The sequence below is a fragment of the Catharus ustulatus genome, chromosome 3, assembly GCF_009819885.2.
Source record: "Catharus ustulatus isolate bCatUst1 chromosome 3, bCatUst1.pri.v2, whole genome shotgun sequence".
Classification (NCBI taxonomy): domain Eukaryota; kingdom Metazoa; phylum Chordata; class Aves; order Passeriformes; family Turdidae; genus Catharus; species Catharus ustulatus.
The window spans coordinates 89,054,859-89,077,014 of NC_046223.1; the positions used below are offsets into that span (position 1 = coordinate 89,054,859).

Here is a 22,156-nt window from a genome sequence, read left to right on the forward strand (position 1 = left end):
TGAGAAATAAAGTTTTACAGGATGGTGCTCTGCTGACTGTCCAGAAAAATGCTCATCATGGTTAAGTTTTGGAATAAATTATTCAAAAACAATCTATTAAATTTCTTGGAAACTACGGTTGAATAAATCCTTGAAGATTCAAGATAGCAAAGTGATGAAGTAAAAGCTCAAGAAATGCTTTCAGAGCTGCTGTGCCCTGGAGCTTTTTTCTGATCTGAGTCAATAATGACATTAATAAAAGAGAGTTATTCTATTAAGCTGTATTCCTACCAGGGTATAAATTTTAAGGGTACTCTTTTATGTAAGGGAAATCATATTGATCCTATATGGTAGGAAATTCATGTCTTCTTCTCTTTTTAGAATGAATCCATGTTACTTAGGAAAAATGAACTTATGAATTAGGCATGTTGCTCTCTCAAGACAGCATGATCGAAGTTATAGATCAATGTGTAAAAGTTGTATGCATTACGGAAAAATTACGGATGCTAAATGTGTAATGTGAAGCAATAAAAGCCTGTATGAGACACAGCCTTAGTCTAACAAAGCTGGGCCAAAGAAATTTAAGGCCCTTTTTGGTTGTACAGCACCTGAAGTTCAGGGCTAGGGAACGATGTTTCAAATGGGTAAAGAGAACATTTCAGTGAAGAAAATCTTAGCAGGAAATTTATGGTGGCTGTTTAAGTGATGGGGAAAAAAAAAAACTTGATACAGCAAAATCATTGATTCTTTATTCTTATTTCTTAAAGGAAAATTTTAAAACTATCTTACATTATGGCAATATGCAATGTATTCCTTCAGAGTGCTCAAGAGAGAAATTATAGGTAATACCTTTTAGATGAGTTTTGTACTGAGAATCAATTTTCTGTGAACCTAACAATAACATAAGTGTGCTCAGGGGTGCAAGAGCTATGGAAAAAATACTCAGTCTAAAGTTCTGAAAATATTTGATATTTCAAAGTCTGATATTAAAAAAACTGTAAGACTTTATGAGAACAGTGCTATGCAGCAAAATATATTAGGAAATAGAATCAGATGAAGCTTATTTACTTGTGCATGGAAAAAAAAAAAATCTATTTTTTTGAGGAAGAAATTTTTTGTTTTGTTTCCCCAAGCTCTTGTTTATACACTCATGGCAAAAAATCTCTAAATGAAGATCTGAAAAGCACGTGACTGTATTGATGCTTTCCTAGGACTGGCAGATTTTTCCTAAGATCTACCAAAAAGAACTAACTCTAATAAGCCAGTTGTCACTGGTTCTTTGAGTATGGGGTAAAGAAAAAGCTTTTACAAACATCTCTTCCCTCCTGGCTAATTTCAGAAACTGGTACAACAAATGTGAAGTGCTTAGTGGGACTTTGGAAGTAGGTGAGATATCATTTATATCATGCCTTAAAGACAGATGGCCTTTGTGAGCTCTTTCAGGCTTCCAGGTGTCCTCTTAGGACATCACTCTCTACCTCAGAGACATTTCTGTCCCTAATTTACAACTCCTCATTGCTCAGCACATTGAAACTTTATTAGGAAACAGTTTTTAAATTTTTTTAGGAATTAGCCTTTTTTTGTTTTCAGATAGATTGTGGCAAAAACCTCTTGCTTTTCCTTCTTTGTTTCAAATCCTGACATTTTGGCTGAGTAAAGAAAAGTGACCCGGTGGCTTCCTTATTACTATATTTTCTAATTATTGTGAATTCATTAGCACCTGTGACACAATGTGCATTTGTTTCTTTTACTGCAAAAGGGCATGAAAAGACCACGGGTGCATAGGATCATAAAAAAATAAAATAGTATTAATGGACGATGAAATTATCATAACTGCTAATTAGAAATGAAGAGGTGAAATATTTATTTCCAAATTTTCTTTTGGTAAGGAAAGGAAACAGTGAAACAAGAGGCCTTCCTATATCTTTTTGCATGTGCATGGCACTCAAAACTTATATACTCCAGCTGTTCAGCACATGCATGTCTTGTTTCTGAAACAGATACTCTCTATAACACTGCTGTCCATTCTGAATACAATTTACACTGAAAAAATATATTCAGAAAACTACTGTTAGAGACTTTTGTAGAAGTAGAGCAGACAACTTTCGTATATCAAGTTATGATGTCATTACAAGACCATTTGCACTAAGTAGACAAGGAGTAGATTGAAGCACAAGTGGCCTGAGCACTAATGTACATCACTGCATATACTTCTGATCAAACATTACTGTAATTAAGTTTAATAAGATAACATAAAATATAAATTAAGCCAATTTGATGAAAAGGCTATTTCTATCATACAAGTAATTAAGCATGAGAGAAAGATTAATACATGCATATACATTATAAATAAAATGAAAAAACTATACAGTACTAATATGCAAATAGTCTTTCTGCTTTAATTCTGATCTATAGTATATTTATTATCTTGAAATAGTTCAATTCATGTTGTATTTATGAAATTGCTTACCTCAAAGTGGGCAAAATGAGTTCTAAATTTTTGTATAGCACTGCTCCAAGTACAAATACAGTTGATTCGTCTAGTTCTGAAAAGAGTAAAGAAAACGATTTAAAAATTCTCTTTCCCAAGGTTTCATCAGCACAAAAACCTCTGAATATCATTTATCTTTGCAATACTAGTTTTATTTTAAATAAACCATCATAATTTTTAATTATCTCCTACATGTCTGTCAGATCCATATCAAAAGATTTAAACCACCGAAATTCACGTTTTCAAAAAATCCATCATTGTATGCTGACATCCATTCTAGTTCATTTACATTTATAATTAAGTATTCTCAAAGAATGTCTGTAGAGTAAATTCTCTAATGTCAGAGATCTGCACTGCGATGTCATTTATAAATTGTACCTGAAGTTAGACTAATTTGCCTGCTGAGCTTCCTTTGGTAAGAGTTATGAACACAGCAGCTTCGAGGGGTCTAACAGAGCTTCACTTCAGCTCACCTCATATCAAACAGATTAAATCTTGTGCACAATAACTAAGTAAAGCATTGTTTCTTTGGTGTAGAAAATAATGTCTAGACTTTATGCATCACCTTTTCTTCAAGGTGCTGAAATTAACATGCTGATATGTTTTTTTACCTGTTGACATAGGAGTGAAGATATTTTTTGGAATGACAACCCTGTCTTCTGAGTTTCGTGCCCAATCAACCATTCCTTTTCTTCCTTTCATGGGGAAATTGATGTCAGTTAAAACAGATGCAGCAGGAAGCTTCTGAATGCTAGCCACTAGTAAGAAAATCATAAAACCATATAAATTTTAAAATGTTTCATATGTTAAAGCATCACAGAGTGACAGCAGTACAGCAATAACAAAACTTTTAATGATAGATTCCAAGTAAAGAAGGAATTCATAGTACATTAACTATCTCTGAAAGCATAATCTTCTGTTTATTATGCAGTTCTACTATGGATTAATTGTGCGGTATTGATCATAACACTTGTCAGCCAGATTCTGATTAAGTTTCTTAACAGGGATTATTGAATGCACCAGCTTATACCCTGAAACTCACACATAAGGACATTGTTGTGTCTTCAGAGCTAATTCTAAAATGATCAAATGTGACAATAAAAGTAAGAGGATGCTTAAAATTGCTTTGGGAAACATATCTTCTAGATACAATCTAATGGAGCAATAAAATAACTTTTATCCACTAAACAGGCACAATTTCAAGATAGATCCATAAAAGAGATTAACATATTAAAAGACCTTGCTGTTTTCACACAAAGTAAAAGTAAAGTAAAGCAGTATAGCACCTAATTTCTTTTCCTTGAAAGAATAATCTCCATTCTGAATTCTTAATTATATTTTTTTCAACAAAAAAACCCAGCATCCAAACAAGATCAGTGTATATGTATTATCTATAATACATATATCAAGACAGAAGAAATAGGTGTCAAATCTAATAATAGTCAGTTTGGAATTTGGTTTACTCATTTAGTTTTTTCCCCTGTTTTCTAACTCAACTATCACCTGGAAATCAGTTTCAGCTTTGCTGGGAAATCTAAGTACAACTCCATGGCAACACGGTCAGTGTCTAGTAAGACTCAAACTACTTTAAAGGAATTGACGGAGCTGCAAGTGTTTACATACACTCAGAGAGATGACAAACACCACATTTGGAGCCTAGCTGCATTCTTAATGTAAGCAATGTTGATAGCCATTTCCTGTGCAATGCCCTTCCTAATCAATTTATGCAGAGGCTAATGTAGTTGGAAGAGTTCGGATATCAGGACTATATTTTGATCTGCATAATGATTTAACTGCAAGGACTCTGCAAGGGGGTTAAACGTAAATACAATGGGGGACAGATGTAAAACAAGCAGAACAGCAAAATTAAAGTAGAAAACCATTATGCGTCTCATCAGAAATTTTTGTTAGAAGGAAAACTGTAATTCAAATCAAAGAGAAGAGTAAAATTTAGAAGTTAACAATATTAACTCTACAAATATATTTCTTAATAACTGACTCTTATTTTCATATTAGGTTGGTTATGTATTACAGAGTCACATTAACGAGATGGTACTTGAGGTTGTTTCAGACTTCCCATTATGAAACTATCATCAGGGTTTTATAATGCTAGATACAATCCACTCCAGGCTGCAATTGGTAAATCCATTCCCAGTACTAAGGGGATGCTCAGTCTTGTGAATTTTCAGGTGGTGTGTGGACAGAATAGAGTTCAGGTGTTTCAGAATTACTGGGCCATAAAATGGATTGCATGCTTTCACATGCAATCAATGGTTGTACAGAATATATTAACAGTGCAAAAATGTATTTTTTCCATTAGTTCTTAAAATTTAAAAATAATTTTATTTTCCCCATAAATAAAATTAAACTTAATTTTAAAAAATAAATACAGCCTGTATAAGATAATACTGGGCTGTTTTTTATTTGTACAGTATTTATCTGTATATCTACCTATCTATCTATCTAATTAGACAGTAGCGCCTTAATATTTCATCCCCTTTTTGGATGACAGTTTCCTTTATTGAAGTAGGAAATCAATGTTATTCAATGGAATTCAGTCAGCAAAACAGAAAACCACTTTAGGACTGGATAAATGGTGAGGATCTAGGACAGTACTCTCTGTACTATGTCTCTCTCTGTATTTTAAATAGAGCCATTTGTCATGGAATCTAAACAATACTCAGAACAAAAAATTCCAAAATATTTGTTATTGTTTAGGTGATGAATAACAAAAGCAAAGCGTAAAACTTAAAACTCTGACTTACGGCTTATATGGAATAAATATTAATGTATGTGTTAATTGGGCACTGTTGAGTTTACAGTTGGACTCAATTATCTCGAAGCTCTTTCCCAACATAAATGATTCTATAATCTTATATATCCCCATTCTTGGTTCAGATAATTTTATTTTACTTTCAATCAAAAAAATTCTTGCTTATCAAGCCTGATCTCCATTTATGACAAGGTAACACACCTAGCTGATCAAGGGAAGCCAGTAGATGTGATTTTCTTGGATTTTAGTCAAGCTTTTGATACCGTCTTTTACAGAATCCTTCTGGACAGAATGTCCACATTCAGCTGGATAAACACATCATGTAATGGGTGAGCAACAGGCCCACAGGTCAGGCACAAAGGGTGATGGTGGTCTGCCACCAGCAGGTTCCACAGGGCTCCATCCTCAGCCCTGTTCTTGTCAACAACTTCGCAAACGACCTGGAGGCAGGAGTGGAAGAGGCACTAAGCAAGTTCAAAAATGGTACAAAACTGGTAGGACCTGTAGAAGCTCCCTCAAAGGCAGGGAGGCCTCCCCTGCAGAGACACCTAAATCAGAGGGCTGGGCAATCACCAACCATTTGAAGTTCAACATGAGAAAGTGATGGATTTGACATGTAGGATGAGGCAAACCCTGGATTTCCATACAGACTGGGGAACAAGACTCTGCGAAGCAGTGCTATGGAAAGATACCTAGGGGTCCTGGGTGATGGAAAGTTAGCTATGAGTCAGCAGTGCATATTCTACATCCTCCAAAGTTTGCCTCTTACAGATCCACACAGATTAAAAGGTCTTTTTTTTAGATACTTTGCCGAACGGTTCCATGAGGATGTGCCTAATGTGGTTCTGATGCTCCAAGGTGTAAGAATTTAATCAAATGTGATGGAGACAACTAGTTCAGGTCTATCAACACAACAGGTGGATAAACAAAATAGTTCCCAACTCTTCAGTATCACTTTAAACTGCATTTTATATTTTAAGAAAGCTAATATACTCATTAAATATTACTCTATGACTCATTTCAATTAAATTTTGGCTCATGATCAGCTGTATTTCCATTGTGAAATTGAGGCTCTCTAACTCAGTTTTAATCTGCAGCATAAAATAATTAGTCAGTGTGAACTGAAAGTTAACAAGCCTTTTAGAGGAATATGTATATAATTCATGTGTTGGGTCATTTGTACGTCAGAAACTCAAATGCAAGCTTCTTATACATAGATAGCAAGACACCATTCACTTTGCACTTTGTTGTATTCTTTTTATGTTAGGTTTGTATTAGAAAACAATGCTTCCAATTTGATTCCGTTCTACAACTGCCACACAAGGACTGTCTTCTCATTTGAAAAAACCCAAGTTTCTCACAAGTTGTTTTTTTGGTTTTTTTTTTTTAATTATTATTTTAAATTACCATACCAATCCATCATGTCCTGAACTGGTGAGATGGAACACTTGGCAAATAAGGATACTTTTAGGCACTGTGATATGAATATTTTTGCTCATTTATGCAGACACACAAATAGTATACTACTGGAAAAATAGTCAAAGAGAACACTAATATGAATGAAAATGTAAAGTGGGGGAAAATAAGATGAAAAAAATAGAAAAAAAAAAGAAAACTAAAATTAAAATTACCTAAGTGGAATCTGAGGAAAATCTTTATGTGTCATGTTAAATTAAACTCTTCCAAAATGGAAAATTCTATTTTTATTTATTAGTATCACATCAATTCCTACGAGTCCTGCCTGCTGTTTTGGACACCAAAATATAGGAAAGACATTAAGCTACTAGAGAGTGTTCAAAGGAGGGTGAAGAGGACGGTGAAGGGTAGAAGGTGAAGCCAGATGAGGATTGGCTGAGGTCACTCAGTCTGTTCAGCCTGAAGGAGACCGAAGAGAGAATGCTGAACTCTTTGTGGTGTTCACCATCCTCATGTGGGGAAGTGGAAGGGTGGGCACCGACCTCTTTACTCTGGTGACCAGTGACAGGATCCAAGAAAATGACCTGAAGCTGTGCTAGAGGAGGTTTAGGTGAACATGAAAAAAAAGGTTCCTCACCCAGAGGGTGTTTGGGCACTGAACAGGCTCCACAGCACCAAGCCTGACTGAGTTCAAGAAGCGTTTGGACAATGCACTCAGGCTCATGGTGTGATTCTTCGGGGTGTCCTGCACAGGGCCAGGAGCTGAACTCAATGTTGGATCTGTTCCAGCTCAGCATACCCTATAATTATATCATTCTGTGATTCAGTACAGGTGCTCACTGTGCACATCTGTAGTGCAAACTGCAGGTTGAGCTCGGGGTGGTGGAAGCCTGAGACAGGAGGCTTCTTTCAGTACTTTTTGATGTACTTTGGTATAACCTACAAGACAGTCATTCAATTACACATAAAAACACATACATATTTGATAATTCCATAGTTATTATTGATTGAGGAGAATCATGTAAGTAGTCTAGTCTAATCAATTTAGTGATTGTTTTGAACTTTACTGGATTAATTCTTAATATCCTTTACAAATACTTCTTTTCCCTTTATTTCATTTTCATGTTGCTATTGCAGATAATCTGTTTGATACTGCTCTACTAAAAATTTCAGAATTGGCAACTACTAACCGATAATACTAAATCAAATTAATACAAAATATTGTTGTAACTGATTAATGCCAAGCTGGTAGGAATAGACAATTTTCCATCACTATAAAAATTACCTGGTTACACACAATAATATGTGAATGATATTTAAGCAGATTATTTAGAACAGCACAAAAGTAGTTAATTAATGTGTCAAGAAAACTTGGAGTGAAAAAAATAGCGTAGTTTCTGTATGAGTAGCTCTTGTAGATCATGGCCTAGAAAAGAAAAGCTGAAATGTACTGCCTTGATCCCTGCAACCCTGAATGAGTTACAAGCTGCCTAATGCAACTTCTAGTAGCTCTCTGATCTGGGTGGCTAAACAATAACAAAAAAGCAACCAAGTAAGTGTTATGAATCATTTCCCCCTTCTTTTTATTATTCACCCTTTAGCCTCCTGTATTCAACAAAAGCTGGCAGAATTTCAGAATTAGACCCTTGAATAATCAATTTGAACAGAAAATCAGATTCACTGAAAGGTTGTTTTTCACAGAAAAACAACTGGGTTTTCTCATGGAGTAAATGCAACTTCAGCTCTTACAACAGAGATTCAGGTTTTAAAATTACAACATGCACAGGACATCTACCCCAAGAGTCACACCATGAGTCTGAGAGCATTGTCCAAGTGCTTGCTGAACTTTGTCAAGCTTGGTGCTGTGAACACTTTGCTTGGTACTGAGATGCCTTTTCTAGTGCCCAACCACACTCTGAGTAAAGAACCTTTTCCTAATATCCAACCTAAACCCCACCAACACAGTTTCAGCCATTTCCTTGAGTCCTGTCACGGTCACCAGAGAAAAGAGTGCAGTGCCTGCCCCACTTCTTCCCCGCATGGGGGAAGCTATAGATCTGATCTATGGGTTGCTACAGACATCTCTCCTCAGTTGCAATATCGGTTCTGATTTTACTTTCTTGTAAGTGATAATATTCTGGGTATGTTGTGCTCTACAGCACAGTAACCATGTTGGTCTCTAATTTGCAATAGCTCAAGATACAGAATGCATTTCGGTTACAGACTGAACGGAGAATAACTGAGTATATTAGCAGTCTTCATTTGCTATTTTCTTATCCTATTTTGACTTGCTCATTGATGGTATACTAAATGTATATTATTCAGCATTTAGTAAACATGAGTTCATCACTTAACATATTTTGATTTTTGTAACAGACTGCCCTTCTGGAACAGCTCCTGCTAAATCTATTTCTGGGTAAAATAGTATTGCAATTGCCATAGATGATTTTCACAAAGAATATGAAAGGATTTTGTGTTGAAATTCAGAATACTGAGCATTTCTGCAAAACATCTATGTTACAATGACTAAATTAAAACAATATTTATACATTCTAGAATTATTCTTTTGACCTTAAATGTAAAACCTTTGTTTTTTATAGACTAAAGAACCTTATCTAAGTCAGCCCATGTTTGATACACGGGGAACAAAGTCTTGCCTGGATCATCACCAAAGAGCCAGATGAAGATTGAAGAATATATATATAACAGACTTTTTCTATCCACTTAAATCCAATGATTTTAAACAAAATTTGCAACCAACACAAATGGTGAAACCCCCATTTAAAGGAGACTGATTTGTGCATCTACAGATTTGCTACAGAACTCTGCATGTGAGCAGGGTTGATTAAAATCCTTCTCTCAATCCAAAGATAAACTCACTTCTTACCACCTACAAGCTTATGTATAACAGAAGGATTGTGGTGAAGTGGCATCCTCTTACATGAACATGAGAAAAACAAGGCAACTTTCCTTCTGGAAGTAATATTCATGAAATCTCCTCACTGTGAACCAAAATCAAACCATGTTCAGAAAAAGGCTCCTAAGAAAATATAACTTAACAGATCTACTACTTCTCATGGACATTCACACAGAAGCAATAAATTCTTAAATTAGAACCTACTGCTCCATGGGAAGACAAGACAGAGATGTCCCTAGAAGCCTGCTGTGCACTTGCTTTCCTGAAGCTCATCAGCCCAAAGCAGCTACTGCCTCACCATTCAAGCTTTGGGTAGCAAGACAAAGTACCAATATAAGCAAAAGTAGAAGTAGACACTTAATAGATATTTCCACTAATCAAGGAAGAACTTTGCATGAATCCTTTGGTGTCAAGCACATTGTGCCTTAAATAGGTTCACTGTTTGAAGGTTGAGAATAATGCTTCGGTTAATCAAGAAGCTACCTTAACAGTGATCTCTGAATATTTCCCTTCTGTTTTCTACAGACAATGCAGTAGGAAAAAGAGTTACCCATTACCATAATATGATCAGTATGATATATAGGACAACTTAGAAAGCAGCATAGTTTTAGGCAATGATCAGGATGCATTTAATAACTCAGATTTTTCCTGCTACTTAGATAATTTTAAAAAAACCATAGGCAGTAGGCAAGTGCTTTCTTTTGGTTGTGTGTACTTTTGCTGCTCAGTACGAAATTCTGTATTTGAGGAAAAACTCAAGAATATACAAATTTGATTGACTCATGAAATATCACATATGCATAAACAGTCTCACAAGTGATTTCCGATTGTATTGTGATAACTTTGTTCCAGGTATAGAAATAAAATCTAAAAACGAAAAGTTCAAATAATAATTAGACCATTAAAAATGGTTGTTATAGACAATAAATATTTGTTAAAAATAATTATGGAAAATATTAACATTTATTCTCTGAGAAAACTAGTGCATGGAAATAGTTGTGGCATCATAGAGTTTCTATATGTTCGAGATATGATTTCTGCTTGTTCCCTAGGGACAGGGAGTTGAGGGGAGTGGAAGCTCAGCATTTTTGCAATTTTCACCAATTTTTTACTATTTACAGTCTGGAAGTTTAATATGGCTATTTGAAGCTAGGAAATGTGGAATGTAAAGAACAAAATCAATCTGCTAATCTGAATAACAAGTTTGAAGAAAACCCAGTTGGACAATGAAAATATAAACAGTTTTTTTATTGAGCAGATAGAAGAAAATGTATTCTTGCAATAAATTGAATACTTCCTGAAATATGTGATAATTTAGAAAAAACACTTTAAACATATGGTAGGAAACTAAACTTCATTAATTAGAAGACAACTCCACCTTCTGGGCATTATTTTGAAGAAGATGACGATATGAGCAGCCAAACATCCCGAGCCACATCAAAGGTACTCTGTTTCTGAAGGAGCATTGTTTCCATTCCTCTAAGTATTGCTAAATAATAATACCTACTAAAACTGTGGTCTCAGGCAGCCTCTCCTGCCTTGTCATAAAATACTTCTTAAGGAAAAGAAAGACTTGGCATAAAGCAAGACAGAAGATGGAGACTGATGCAGGAGATAGAATGAACTCGCATTTAAGTGCATGAGTTTAATGTAGAGACATAAAGTTGAAAACCATGGGCAATACTGAGGGGGCAAGGTCACCTACAACACCATTTTAGATTGACTGGGCAGGTAAGGTGCAGAAACCAAGCATTTTTCAGTCACTAAGGTAGCTTGATAAAGTGCCTGTACTGATGTTTCTAGCTGATAACAAGAGCAAAGAGAGTGAGACTGAAGGCAATGTTAAGGTAGTGAGCTCAGAAGGTGGAAATGATGAAGCAGAGAAGGGAGAAAAAAGAAAAGCTGAGACAGAGACCATTTAGGTGTTTATTTATCAAGCTTATTAATGGTTAAATATTCAATAAAAACCATTAAAGAAAGACTTGGCAGAGGACAAGAGATCAGTTAGGAGACAAACAGATGTGAAAATCATTATCAGGGAATTGATAAAAATATTCTATGAACATTACATTGCTTGGAGTGATGCAGAACAGAGTAGAATGATTGCTTCCCAGAAGCAGTAAATTGAAACAAAGAAGAGATGGGTATTGTTTTACCTCTAGGGAAATGATAACTAAACCTATCATTCAGAAATCTATAAAGATGTGAACTAAGTTATTCAGGATATTGAAAGATGATGTAAGAAGTAAATTCACTGGCATGGAGATAGAAAATTTGATGTAGAAAAGCCACATACAGAGGAAAAAAATAAATAATGGGAATCAATATATGTTTTTAATCATAGCTTTGTGTAGCAAACTAAAACCAGATCTCTACTATATCTTATTGTTGAGCAGCTTTTTCATAATCATACAGAATGGCATTGTGAAAAACTTCCAGATAACACTAAAAGAAAATTAAAACTGAAAAAAGTGTAAATTACTCTGGCATAGAAATGCAGAGATTACTAGCATGAAAGCAGCTAGTGAATCCTGAACAGGAAAGATCGATTAAAAGCCAAATCCTGCAAAACAGTGGATATGGAGGAAATACTTACAGCTGCCTCCTGTTTTTTATAGCAATCCGCCAGAAATGCGCAAGTTTCTCCATTTTCCTTTCCAGAAGCAGAAGATATTGCTTTCTTTACACTTCAGCTTCATTAAGGTTGAGGAATTAGAGAGATAAGATCCTCGAAAAGATCAAGCCTTTAGGTACATTTACTAACCAAATTAGTCCCCTCTTTATATCCACCTTCAGTTGCTTTCTATTTTAAAACCTGGCCAAGTCAGAGAAAAAACTTACTGGTCTGACATCACTTGTTAGAATACTGAGTTTATGTTTTGAGCACTTGAAGTAGAAAGAGCTGCATGCGATTAGGATCCTCTCTGAACATGGGGCCCCCATCTGAAGGCATTATAAACCATATCTTTCGTACCTTGGATGAGAATGTCTGTTAGGATTCAAGGCTATTACCATCGAAACTTATCCAGGAGCAAAGGAAGACCAAAAACCTATTTGAATATTCATTTGATAACTGGCATAATACATAAATCAAGGGTTCAGAAGGAAGGCAGGTTTGTTCAATTCATCCCAGATAACTGTGAGATATCTCAAATTAGTGCTGTACTATATTCTTGACTCTGGTAATTTAGCACACAGAATTTAGTCACAAGTATAGCACTTCCTGGTCACCATCAGACTAATTCTCTAGTGGTTATCTACCATTCTGAGTTTTCCATTTAACATGATGCCCAAGCTGTCAGTACCAGTGCACACACACACAGACGTACACACACACCTCTACAGCTTAAGATGCAGGTACTCCAAATCAGCTGTGAATTTATGCAACTTTGTAGCTTAGATCAAACTGCAGTGAAAAAGGCTGTGAGAAGTGGGGTCCCATAGCCCCTTCACTCAGGAGCTGCACATAAGCTGGATCTGCTGTGGCTGTGTATGGCTATGAATTTTGATTTTCTGAACCCTGACCTGCGAATTCCATGTCAAGATTTAATGACCTTGGATCTAGCTTATCACTATGGGCTTTCCTGAGGACCACTGGACCAGATCCTGACCCTGATGCTTTGATTTGGTTTCTTGGCTTGATGTCAGATCTGCCTCGTCATTATGGACTTGTCTGCTGATGTGGAATATTAGCTGGGTCTGGCTACCATCACAGACCTTCTCTGTTCTTCTTGTTTGGATGCTGTGGCACCTTGCCTTTGCCAGTGGAGCTACTGTGTACACCTTGCTGTCTCTGGTCTTCTCTCACAGAGCAGCTACTCTTGCTTCCCACTGAGCCCAGCAGCTAATAAGTAAATGCTGGAATACGAAATGCCTTCTAGATAGGCTTGAGCAGAGTCACACAGAAAGTATGAAACAGAACTGTTAGAAAGAGAGATCTCCTGTGTCTCAGTTTCATGTTGAGGCCATGATTTTAACCTATCTCACAGGAGTTCACAACTAGGTCTTTGTATTCTGTAGGCATGTCTATATCATCTTGAATATTCTCCATGGAGGACATAAACTGGATTAAGATTTGCTTAAGGGATTGTAAAAGACTGTCCTGGGGCTCTGTGAAATATAATTGTCAGGATAATGCACACATGCTTTATTTAGATTGTTTACATCATGCATGGCAGAACAATACCCAGTACCTCAGTGGGACATATAGACAATATCCAACATAAGTAGTAAGTAATACTAATTAGACTGAGTTTGATTTACTTGTTCACATTGTTGAATTCTAAATTAACTTTAATAACTCGGGAGAAATATCTCAGTGTTATTATGGTCATTTCAATAAAACAACCACACAAAGAGGAGATGCTTTTAAAAAGATCTAACTAGAAAATTTGGCCTATAAAGAATAACAGAGCTTGGTTATTACGAGCTGTTATAACTCCATCACATGAATCACTATGGCATGTGGACCTTGTGTTCAGCTGTTGTTATCTAATTCTGGTCATCCCATCTCCAGCACCCCTCACTTTTTCCCTCCCACTGCCCCCAAATGAGAGGCTTTTCTTCTTGTCAAAGCTGTGGGAGAGGGAATCAAAAAGGATCCAAGTGTCTAAGAAAAAAATGGAAACAAACAGTAAACTAGTCAGCTAAATCAGATGTTATATCATTACTGTTTCCCTTGTCAGAATTCAGGTGTCTACATTTCCATTCATATTGAGTGCAGTTGACAGAGAAAGACAGAGATGCCTAATCAGGGTTGCTTGTGTTGCCTTCTCAGGGTTTTAAAAAATTGTCTGAATTTTGCTGCACAGTGAACTTAAACTGCATATAGGAATACTGGATTAACCCTTACTTGTACTGATTAGTACATAAAATGCACATTATCACTGAGTTCAATGCCAAAATAAAGCACAGAATATGGTCAAAATAATCAATTCAAGATATAAAACAGCATTATACCTGCAGCAGAGAGGCTTCTAAGTCTTAAAAAAAATCTGTTTGGATTCATAGCAAATTTTCAGAGGCCCTTAGTGTGCCTTCAGTTTTGCTTTTACATGCAGTAGAGAATGAAAAGTTCGGACAGTCAATGTGTAGAAAGTACTGTGATTAAGGAAGTATCCCAGGTTTTCCTGAGGTGTGACAGTCATAAGGAGCCACCATAGTGCCTGGCTCCAAGACACTTATATTCCTAACATAAGTACCTGATAGGACTCTGCTCTCTCTTTGGAAATACATCTTACCTGCAACCTATTTTCTGTTACACAAATTTCAATACAAATTTGGGGTTTATTGCTATTGTTCTTTCTTCAATTTAATGTGCTGTTCACTGCAGTATGCTTATCAAATATTTATTCAGAGTAGGAGTCCCCCAAACTGGAACTATAATGCTTCAGTGAAATATCCCTTACTTTTTGGAAATACTGCCTGTAGGTAGAAGTTCTGTGAAGTTAAAATGTGATTCAACACTGTGCAATATTCCAGAAAATACAATTATTCCTATGAGGAAAGGAAGAGTTTGTGCATGTTATTGCATTAAAAATCATGATGAATTGTTTTAAAAAGCAATTATCACGAACACAAAATATTGAAATAAGAAGCAGGGATATAATTTTTGTTTTCTATTGATCAACAGTTTTTGTGACCCACCAATACAACAAAATGGCCACAATTAATTTCCTGTACCTGAAAGTCCTAACAAAGAGTGACTGAATGTTAATGCCTGAGAAGTTATAAATTTAGTGAAAATGTTTGCAAATTATTTTTGAAAGTAATCTATACAGTCAGTCTTGCAAAATTATTCAGTATCAAGTATTCTACACCTGAGTCTGATTCTGCTATTACTGCCATATTTTATTTGTATAGGTATGTATATATATGTATAGGGGTAAATGTAATTATCTTCACAGCTAGATCTAGGAGATAGCCAGAAAAAAAACTAAAGATTTCTTGCCTTCCAATAGTATTTGTATTATAATCTATAGTCAAGGTGGCTTTCCTACTACAAATCATACCCTGGAGAACTGGACAATCTATATGTGCAACTTACATATGATCCTTCTTCCCCACCATATCCCAATTCTAGCATTGTTACCCAACAGTATTTTACAGGATCCTAGAAAGAAAATTGACTTTTTGCTCTTTTAGTTATTTTCCTGTCTTTGCTCTGTGTTGTTTTTTCAGTGTTTTCATAGAATATCTTTTATGTACTAAATGGGTTTTCTGTGCCTAATCCCAAAACATCTAAATGGTGCTTTATTGGAAACTAAACTGACTGCACTCTGGTGGCAAAGATTAATAATAAAATTTCCAAACTGAACAAAAAATGAACAAAGTTAGGAGTCAGTGCAAGGATGCTCAGTTATTTGATAATATTTCAGAACAGTCCCTTTTTTTCAGAAGCACAGATGTGGTCAGCATAATCTGGACCCATGTTGACATGAACTGTGGCTATTAATAAAATATTTATGACTTAAAAATCTGTATTCTACAGTTACATTAAGTTTATTGCAAAGGGACATTTGCATTGCCATGAGCCATTTTCAAAAGGTGCTCAAAGTCATCATCCAGTGCATGTGCTGAGACAAAATACTGGTTCCAACACTTGGAGAAAGAAATAAATTGGACATCGAATAATTTTGTCCCCAAAACTTACACAGTCACATCTGCAAGAAGGGTTGAAAGGAGGATCCAGAGAATTACAGGCCTGTCAGCTTGACCTCCATGTCAGGTAAGGTCTTGATTGAGCAGATCCTCTTGAGTGCCAACATGAGGCGCGTGATGGACAACATGGGGATCAGGCCCAACCAGAATGGGTTGAGGAAAGACAGGCTCTGCTTGACTGATCTGGTTCCCTTCTAAGACCTGCTTAGTAGATGGGGATATTGTCTATCTAGACCTTAGTAAAGCCTTTGGCACTGTCCCCAGCATTCTCCCGGAGAAGCTGGCAGCCCATGGCTGGGACAGGGGCACTCTTCACTGGATTAAGAACTTCCTGGGTGGCCAGACCCTGAGAATGGTGGTGAATGAAGTCACATCCAGCCAGCAGCCAGTCACTAATGGAGTTCCCCAGGGCTCAGCACTGGGGCCAGTCCTGTTTCCTGTCTTTATCCATGATGTGGGTGAGGGAATTGAGTGTACCTTCAGCCAGTATGTAAGTGATACCAAATTTGGTGTGGCTGCTGGAAGCTGAAGAAAAGGAAGCCTCTGCAGAGTGATCTGGACAATCTGAACTGATGAGCAGATTAAAATGGTATGGGGTTCAATAAGAGAAAGTGCGAAGTCCTGTACTTGGGTCACAACAATCCCATGCAATGCTACAGGTTGGGGGCAGAGTGGCTGAAAAGCTGACTGGTGGAAAATTACCTGAGGATGCTGGGCAACAGTGGCTGAACATGAGCCAGAGTGTGCCCAGTTAGCCAACAAGGCCAATGGCATCCTGGCCTGTATCAGCCACAGTGTGGCCAGCAGGAGCAGACACATGACTATCCTTCTGTACTCAGCACTGGCGAGGCTTCACTTTGAGTGCTATTTCCAGTTCTGGGCCCCTCACTGCAGGAAAGACATTGAGGTGCTGGAGCAAGCCCAGAGAAGGGCAGTAGAGCTGGTGAAGGGTTTGGTGGACACTGTTTATGAGGACCAGCTGAGGGAGCTGGGGGTGCTCAGCCTGGAGAAAAGGAGGCTTGGAGGGGAACCTTATCACTCTCTACAGCTGCCTGAAAGGAGGCTGTAGCCAGGTGAAGTCATTATCATCTCTTAAGTAACAAGTTAAAAGGCAAGAGGAGATGGCCTCAATTTACACCAGGGGAGGTTTAACTTAGATATTAGGAAAAAAAATGAATGAAAGGGTTCTGAATCACTGGAACATTCTGCTCAGGGAAGTGGTGGAGTCCCCATCCCTGAAAGATATGTAGATGAGGCACTTAGAGACACAGTTTAGTGGTGAACATGGTGATGTTAACGGTTTGACTCAATGATCTTACAGGTCTTTTCCAACATCAACACTTCTATGGTTCTATACACATTAAAAATAGAGCTGATGAGAATTTAGTAGAAGTGACAAAAGAAGTAAAATCAATAAAGTGAAACAGCTCATTTAAGCACATTGGTAGGAATAAACAAGTTTTAATATTCAACAGAGGTATAAAATATTGGGAATTATACACAAGATAGGATAAGAGGGGAATGGAAGCCTTTAAATAAAATCCGCAAGTATGTTTTAATAAGCAAATCCTCGGGCTTATTAATAATGATGCACTAAATTTAGGTTATGTTTACGGAATTTTTATATTATGCCTTATTTCACTTTTAGCTCTTTCTGCAACAGATCAATTCAATGCGGGTCCAAATGATTAAACTGAGAACAAAGAAAACTCACTTGAATAGTAACTTGACTTCATTTTTCTTACATTCCTGGGAAAATCCTAGCTACCAACTACAGAATCTTCAATATATTATAGAATAATATACTATACACAAACTTCAATATATTAAAGAATGGATCTGAATGAAAAAACATTCTACCCGTTTATATACTTCTACTAGATGAACCTATTTCAACATGGAAGATTAAGACAACAACATAAATACTAAGTCCTAAAGTTCTGTGCCTCCAAGATGTTCAAATGCTGAGAAGAAACAAAACCATATTTTGGTAATTTAACAATTTCTAGCTTGTCAGACAGCCTGTGATAATTGTCTATGTGTGGTAACATAACTTTGTTTAAGATTTTTTAGTGGAAGGTCTAGCTAGATTTCCATGAAGCACTAAATAAAAGCAAAAATTTTAAAAATATTTTTAAGAAATCTTCAAGTTAAACAATCTCATTTAATGACCAAGTATAGCTAGGAAAGACTTTAAACATTTCTAAAACCACTGACAGTGCAGAATAATGCTGAATGCAGGTAAAAATGTGGATACAGCACCTAGTGGTATCAAGAAAAATTATATCTATGGGGAAAAAAGCCATTGAAAATATGCATGTAGTTCCCTAGACAGAGACTCTGTCAAACCATGTGTTAAAAAGCTCATGAGTAAATATGCTGTTAGAGAATTTAAAGAATAAAAAAATTATGAACAGAAGAAAATATTCTAACAAATGCCTACAAGAAACAAGAATTACCAAATTCCTACACATTCACTTGTCAACCCATTTTCCCATCTTTGAAAGAAAATTCTTAAATGCATTCTCTAAGTACATTCAAAGAAACAGCACATATAGTCAGCAAACTGCATCTCATATCTTGTCAAATAAAATTAAAACCAGTATATTCATAAACACTTCAAAATCCTCTGACCTTTGCTGTTGAATATAATTTCCAAGTAGTTGTCCCATATTTGAATGTCTTGCCCTATTGATGTGCAGTCTCTATGACTTAGCTTTACGAGAGTTTTGGGTATGTATAATTTTAACTTCTGAAAATTATTTCTGAGTACAACCACAAATGTAAAATAGATGATGCAGTATAAAATCACCAGCCATGTCTTCCAGTAGTGGAACTATTCATCCAAGAAACAGGTATAAGTTCAATTTGGTAAAGTTAAATGACATTCATTTTGCAGAAATTAACTTTTCTTTGTGCATTGTTGACTGTGAATGGAGACCATTATTTTTCATTGCCTAGATAGTGATGCAATTTTCAAAGCTAAATGAGCATTAAAAACATTCATTGCATGCTTCTGCAATGAACAATCTAAGATACCTAATGGCAAAATGAGACATTCTCTTTAATCTTTATGAACATATTCTATTCCCTTGAGGTTAAAATGAGAAAGGAGGGGATAAGCTTGCTGTATTTTTGATAAATGTTTCTCTCACAAACAGGAGAAGTCCTCTGTGTGCAAATGCATTCTGCCTGCCTGCCAGTCCCTGAGGATCCACTCATCCTGATGACTGTTCTACAGTTTCTTCCCCTTGGGCAAGCCAGTCTCCTTTCATTCCTCTGCTTTATTGGAGGTGAGATTTTGGTGCCAATATAGGGATGTCCCGGTTTAAAGGGACAGTATTGCCAGGAAAAGGGAATTCAGGAACTCGCAGGCACAAAAAAGGTATAGGTTGGGAATAACAGTTCTTTACTGAAATATTTACAAGACAAACAAAAACAGCATCAGCTATACGAAAGAAAAAAAAGAAAACCAGTGACAGAACAGAATGGAATTCAGTCCCAGTCCCTTTGTCAGTCACCGATGGCTCTCCGATGGAGCAGGGCGGGCGGCGTCTCAGTCGCGGCTGCTGCAGGGGCAGGGGAGGGGGCCAGGTGACCTCACCCGCCCCGGGTGGAAGAAAAGGGTGAGAGGAAGGAAACTCTGCTCACCGTGGGCGTCCCAGTTCCCAGTTGTTCAGAGCTAGCAGAAAGCTTTAGCAGTCCAAATCCAAGAAGCCTGATCCCAACAGGAGAAACGGAACCTCTCTCCTCCAGTTCGGCCGGCGAGCTGTGTGTGCTCCTACCCCCAGTGTCCTCTTACTTGCGGAACACAAAAGCAGGACTCCACCTTTCCCTAATGGGCCATCATTGCTTCAGCAGTCCTTTATCTCCAGCTCTTAACGGCTAATAGGAGAGCCATCCCGGCTAGCTTAACATAATAATGGGAAAAATTTCTAAACCTCGCCAACCCACAACATTATCCACCCCAAATTTTTTCCATGCTAACATACTACATTAAATTAGAACCTTTAAATTACATACATACATGCAGTTACAGACACAGTATCATAGGTAGTTCACCCCAGAACAAGGTCTCCTTGGGGTATGCATCGGGTTTCTCCATCCTTTTGCATCACCCACCAGGTACAACCTGGTCCTTGAGCAAAAACCACCCCACGGACAGGATTGTCTTTGCTGGAGGCAGAGTTCACCCAAACAGTTTTCCCTAGCATACCTCTCATGTGTACCACTGGAACCTTATCCCCATCTGGTGTTCCCAAGAGCTCAGATTGGGCAGGGCCTGCTCGGTTAGTGGAACCTCGGGTATTCACTAACCATGTGGCCTTTGGTAGATTACTTTCCCAGTTCTTGAAAGTCCCCCCACCCAGTGCCTTCAAGGTGGTTTTAAGCAGGCCATTGCACCGTTCGACCTTCCCAGCTGCAGGTGCATGGTAGGGAATGTGGTACACCCACTCAATGCCGTGTTCCCTAGCCCAGCTGTTTATGAGGCTGTTCTTGAAATGAGTCCCGTTGTCTGACTCAATTCTCTCAGGGGTGCCATGTCTCCAAAGGACCTGTTTCTCAAGGCCCAGGATGGTGTTCCGAGCAGTGGCATGAGGCACAGGGTAGGTCTCCAACCATCCGGTGGTGGCTTCCACCATGGTCAGCACGTAGCGCTTGCCTTGGCGGGTCTGAGGCAGTGTGATGTAGTCAATCTGCCAGGCCTCCCCATACTTATATTTGGACCAACGCCCACCATACCAGAGGGGCTTCACTCGCTTGGCCTGTTTGATGGCAGCGCACGTATCACAGTCATGGATGACTTGAGAGATACTGTCCATGGTTAGATCCACCCCTCGGTCTCGTGCCCACTTATACGTGGCATCTCTGCCCTGATGACCTGAGGCGTCATGGGCCCATCGAGCCAGGAACAATTCTCCCTTGTGTTGCCAATCCAGGTCTATTTGTGACACCTCTATCTTTGAGGCCTGATCAACCTGCTCGTTGTGTTGGTGTTCCTCATTAGCCCGACTCTTGGGGACATGGGCATCCACGTGACGAACTTTCACAGGTAGCTTCTCTACCCGGGTGGCAATGTCTTTCCACTCGTCGGCAGCCCAGATTGGTTTTCCCCTACGTTGCCAGTTTGCCTTTTTCCACCTTTCCAGCCAACCCCACAGAGCATTGGCTACCATCCACGAGTCAGTATAAAGGTAGAGCTTTGGCCACTTCTCTCTTTCAGCAATGTCCAGGGCCAGCTGAACAGCTTTGAGTTCAGCAAATTGACTTGATCCACCTTCTCCTTCAGTAGCTTGTGCAACCTGTCGTGTGGGGCTCCATACGGCTGCTTTCCACTTCCGGTTCATTCCCACGACGCGGCAGGAGCCGTCGGTGAAAAGAGCGTAGCATGTTTCATCTGCTGGCAGTTGGTTATACGGTGGGGCTTCCTCAGCGCGGCTCACTTGTTCTTGCTCCTCATCATCGGCGAGACCAAAATTTTCACCTTCTGGCCAGTTCGTAATTATCTCCAAAATCCCAGGGCGATTTGGGTTTCCGATGCGGGCGCGTTGCGTGATGAGGGCAATCCACTTGCTCCATGTGGCGTCGGTGGCGTGGTGGGTAGAGGGAACCTTTCCTTTGAACATCCACCCCAGCACTGGTAGTCGGGGTGCCAGGAGGAGTTGTGCTTCCGTCCCAATCACCTCTGAGGCAGCTTGGACTCCTTCATAGGCAGCCAAGATCTCCTTCTCTGTGGGAGTGTAGTTGGCTTCAGACCCTCTGTAGCTCCGGCTCCAGAATCCCAGAGGTCGGCCTCGAGTCTCCCCAGCCACCTTCTGCCAAAGGCTCCAGGACAAGCCATGGTTCCCGGCTGCAGAATAAAGCACATTCTTTACCTCTGGTCCCGTCCTGACTGGGCCAAGGGCCACTGCATGAGCGA

The 22,156-nt window shown here is 38.2% G+C and overlaps 1 protein-coding gene across 10 annotated transcripts in view; it reads right to left on the reverse strand.

The window, feature by feature from the left end:
- ADGRB3 (adhesion G protein-coupled receptor B3) overlaps window positions 1-22,156 on the reverse strand; it is a 513,515-nt gene that overhangs the window by 244,335 nt on the left and 247,024 nt on the right. For all 10 annotated transcript variants that reach the window (XR_004417317.2, XR_004417316.2, XM_033054203.2 and 7 more), the window contains 2 exons: window positions 3,082-3,228; window positions 2,450-2,525 (listed from right to left, as the gene is read on the reverse strand). Coding sequence is in view for 8 of the 10 variants with exons in the window: in XM_033054203.2 (XP_032910094.1) it covers window positions 2,450-2,525; window positions 3,082-3,228 (223 nt within the window). In the remaining 2 variants the exon portion in view is untranslated. The remainder of the gene's footprint in view (window positions 1-2,449; window positions 2,526-3,081; window positions 3,229-22,156) is intronic.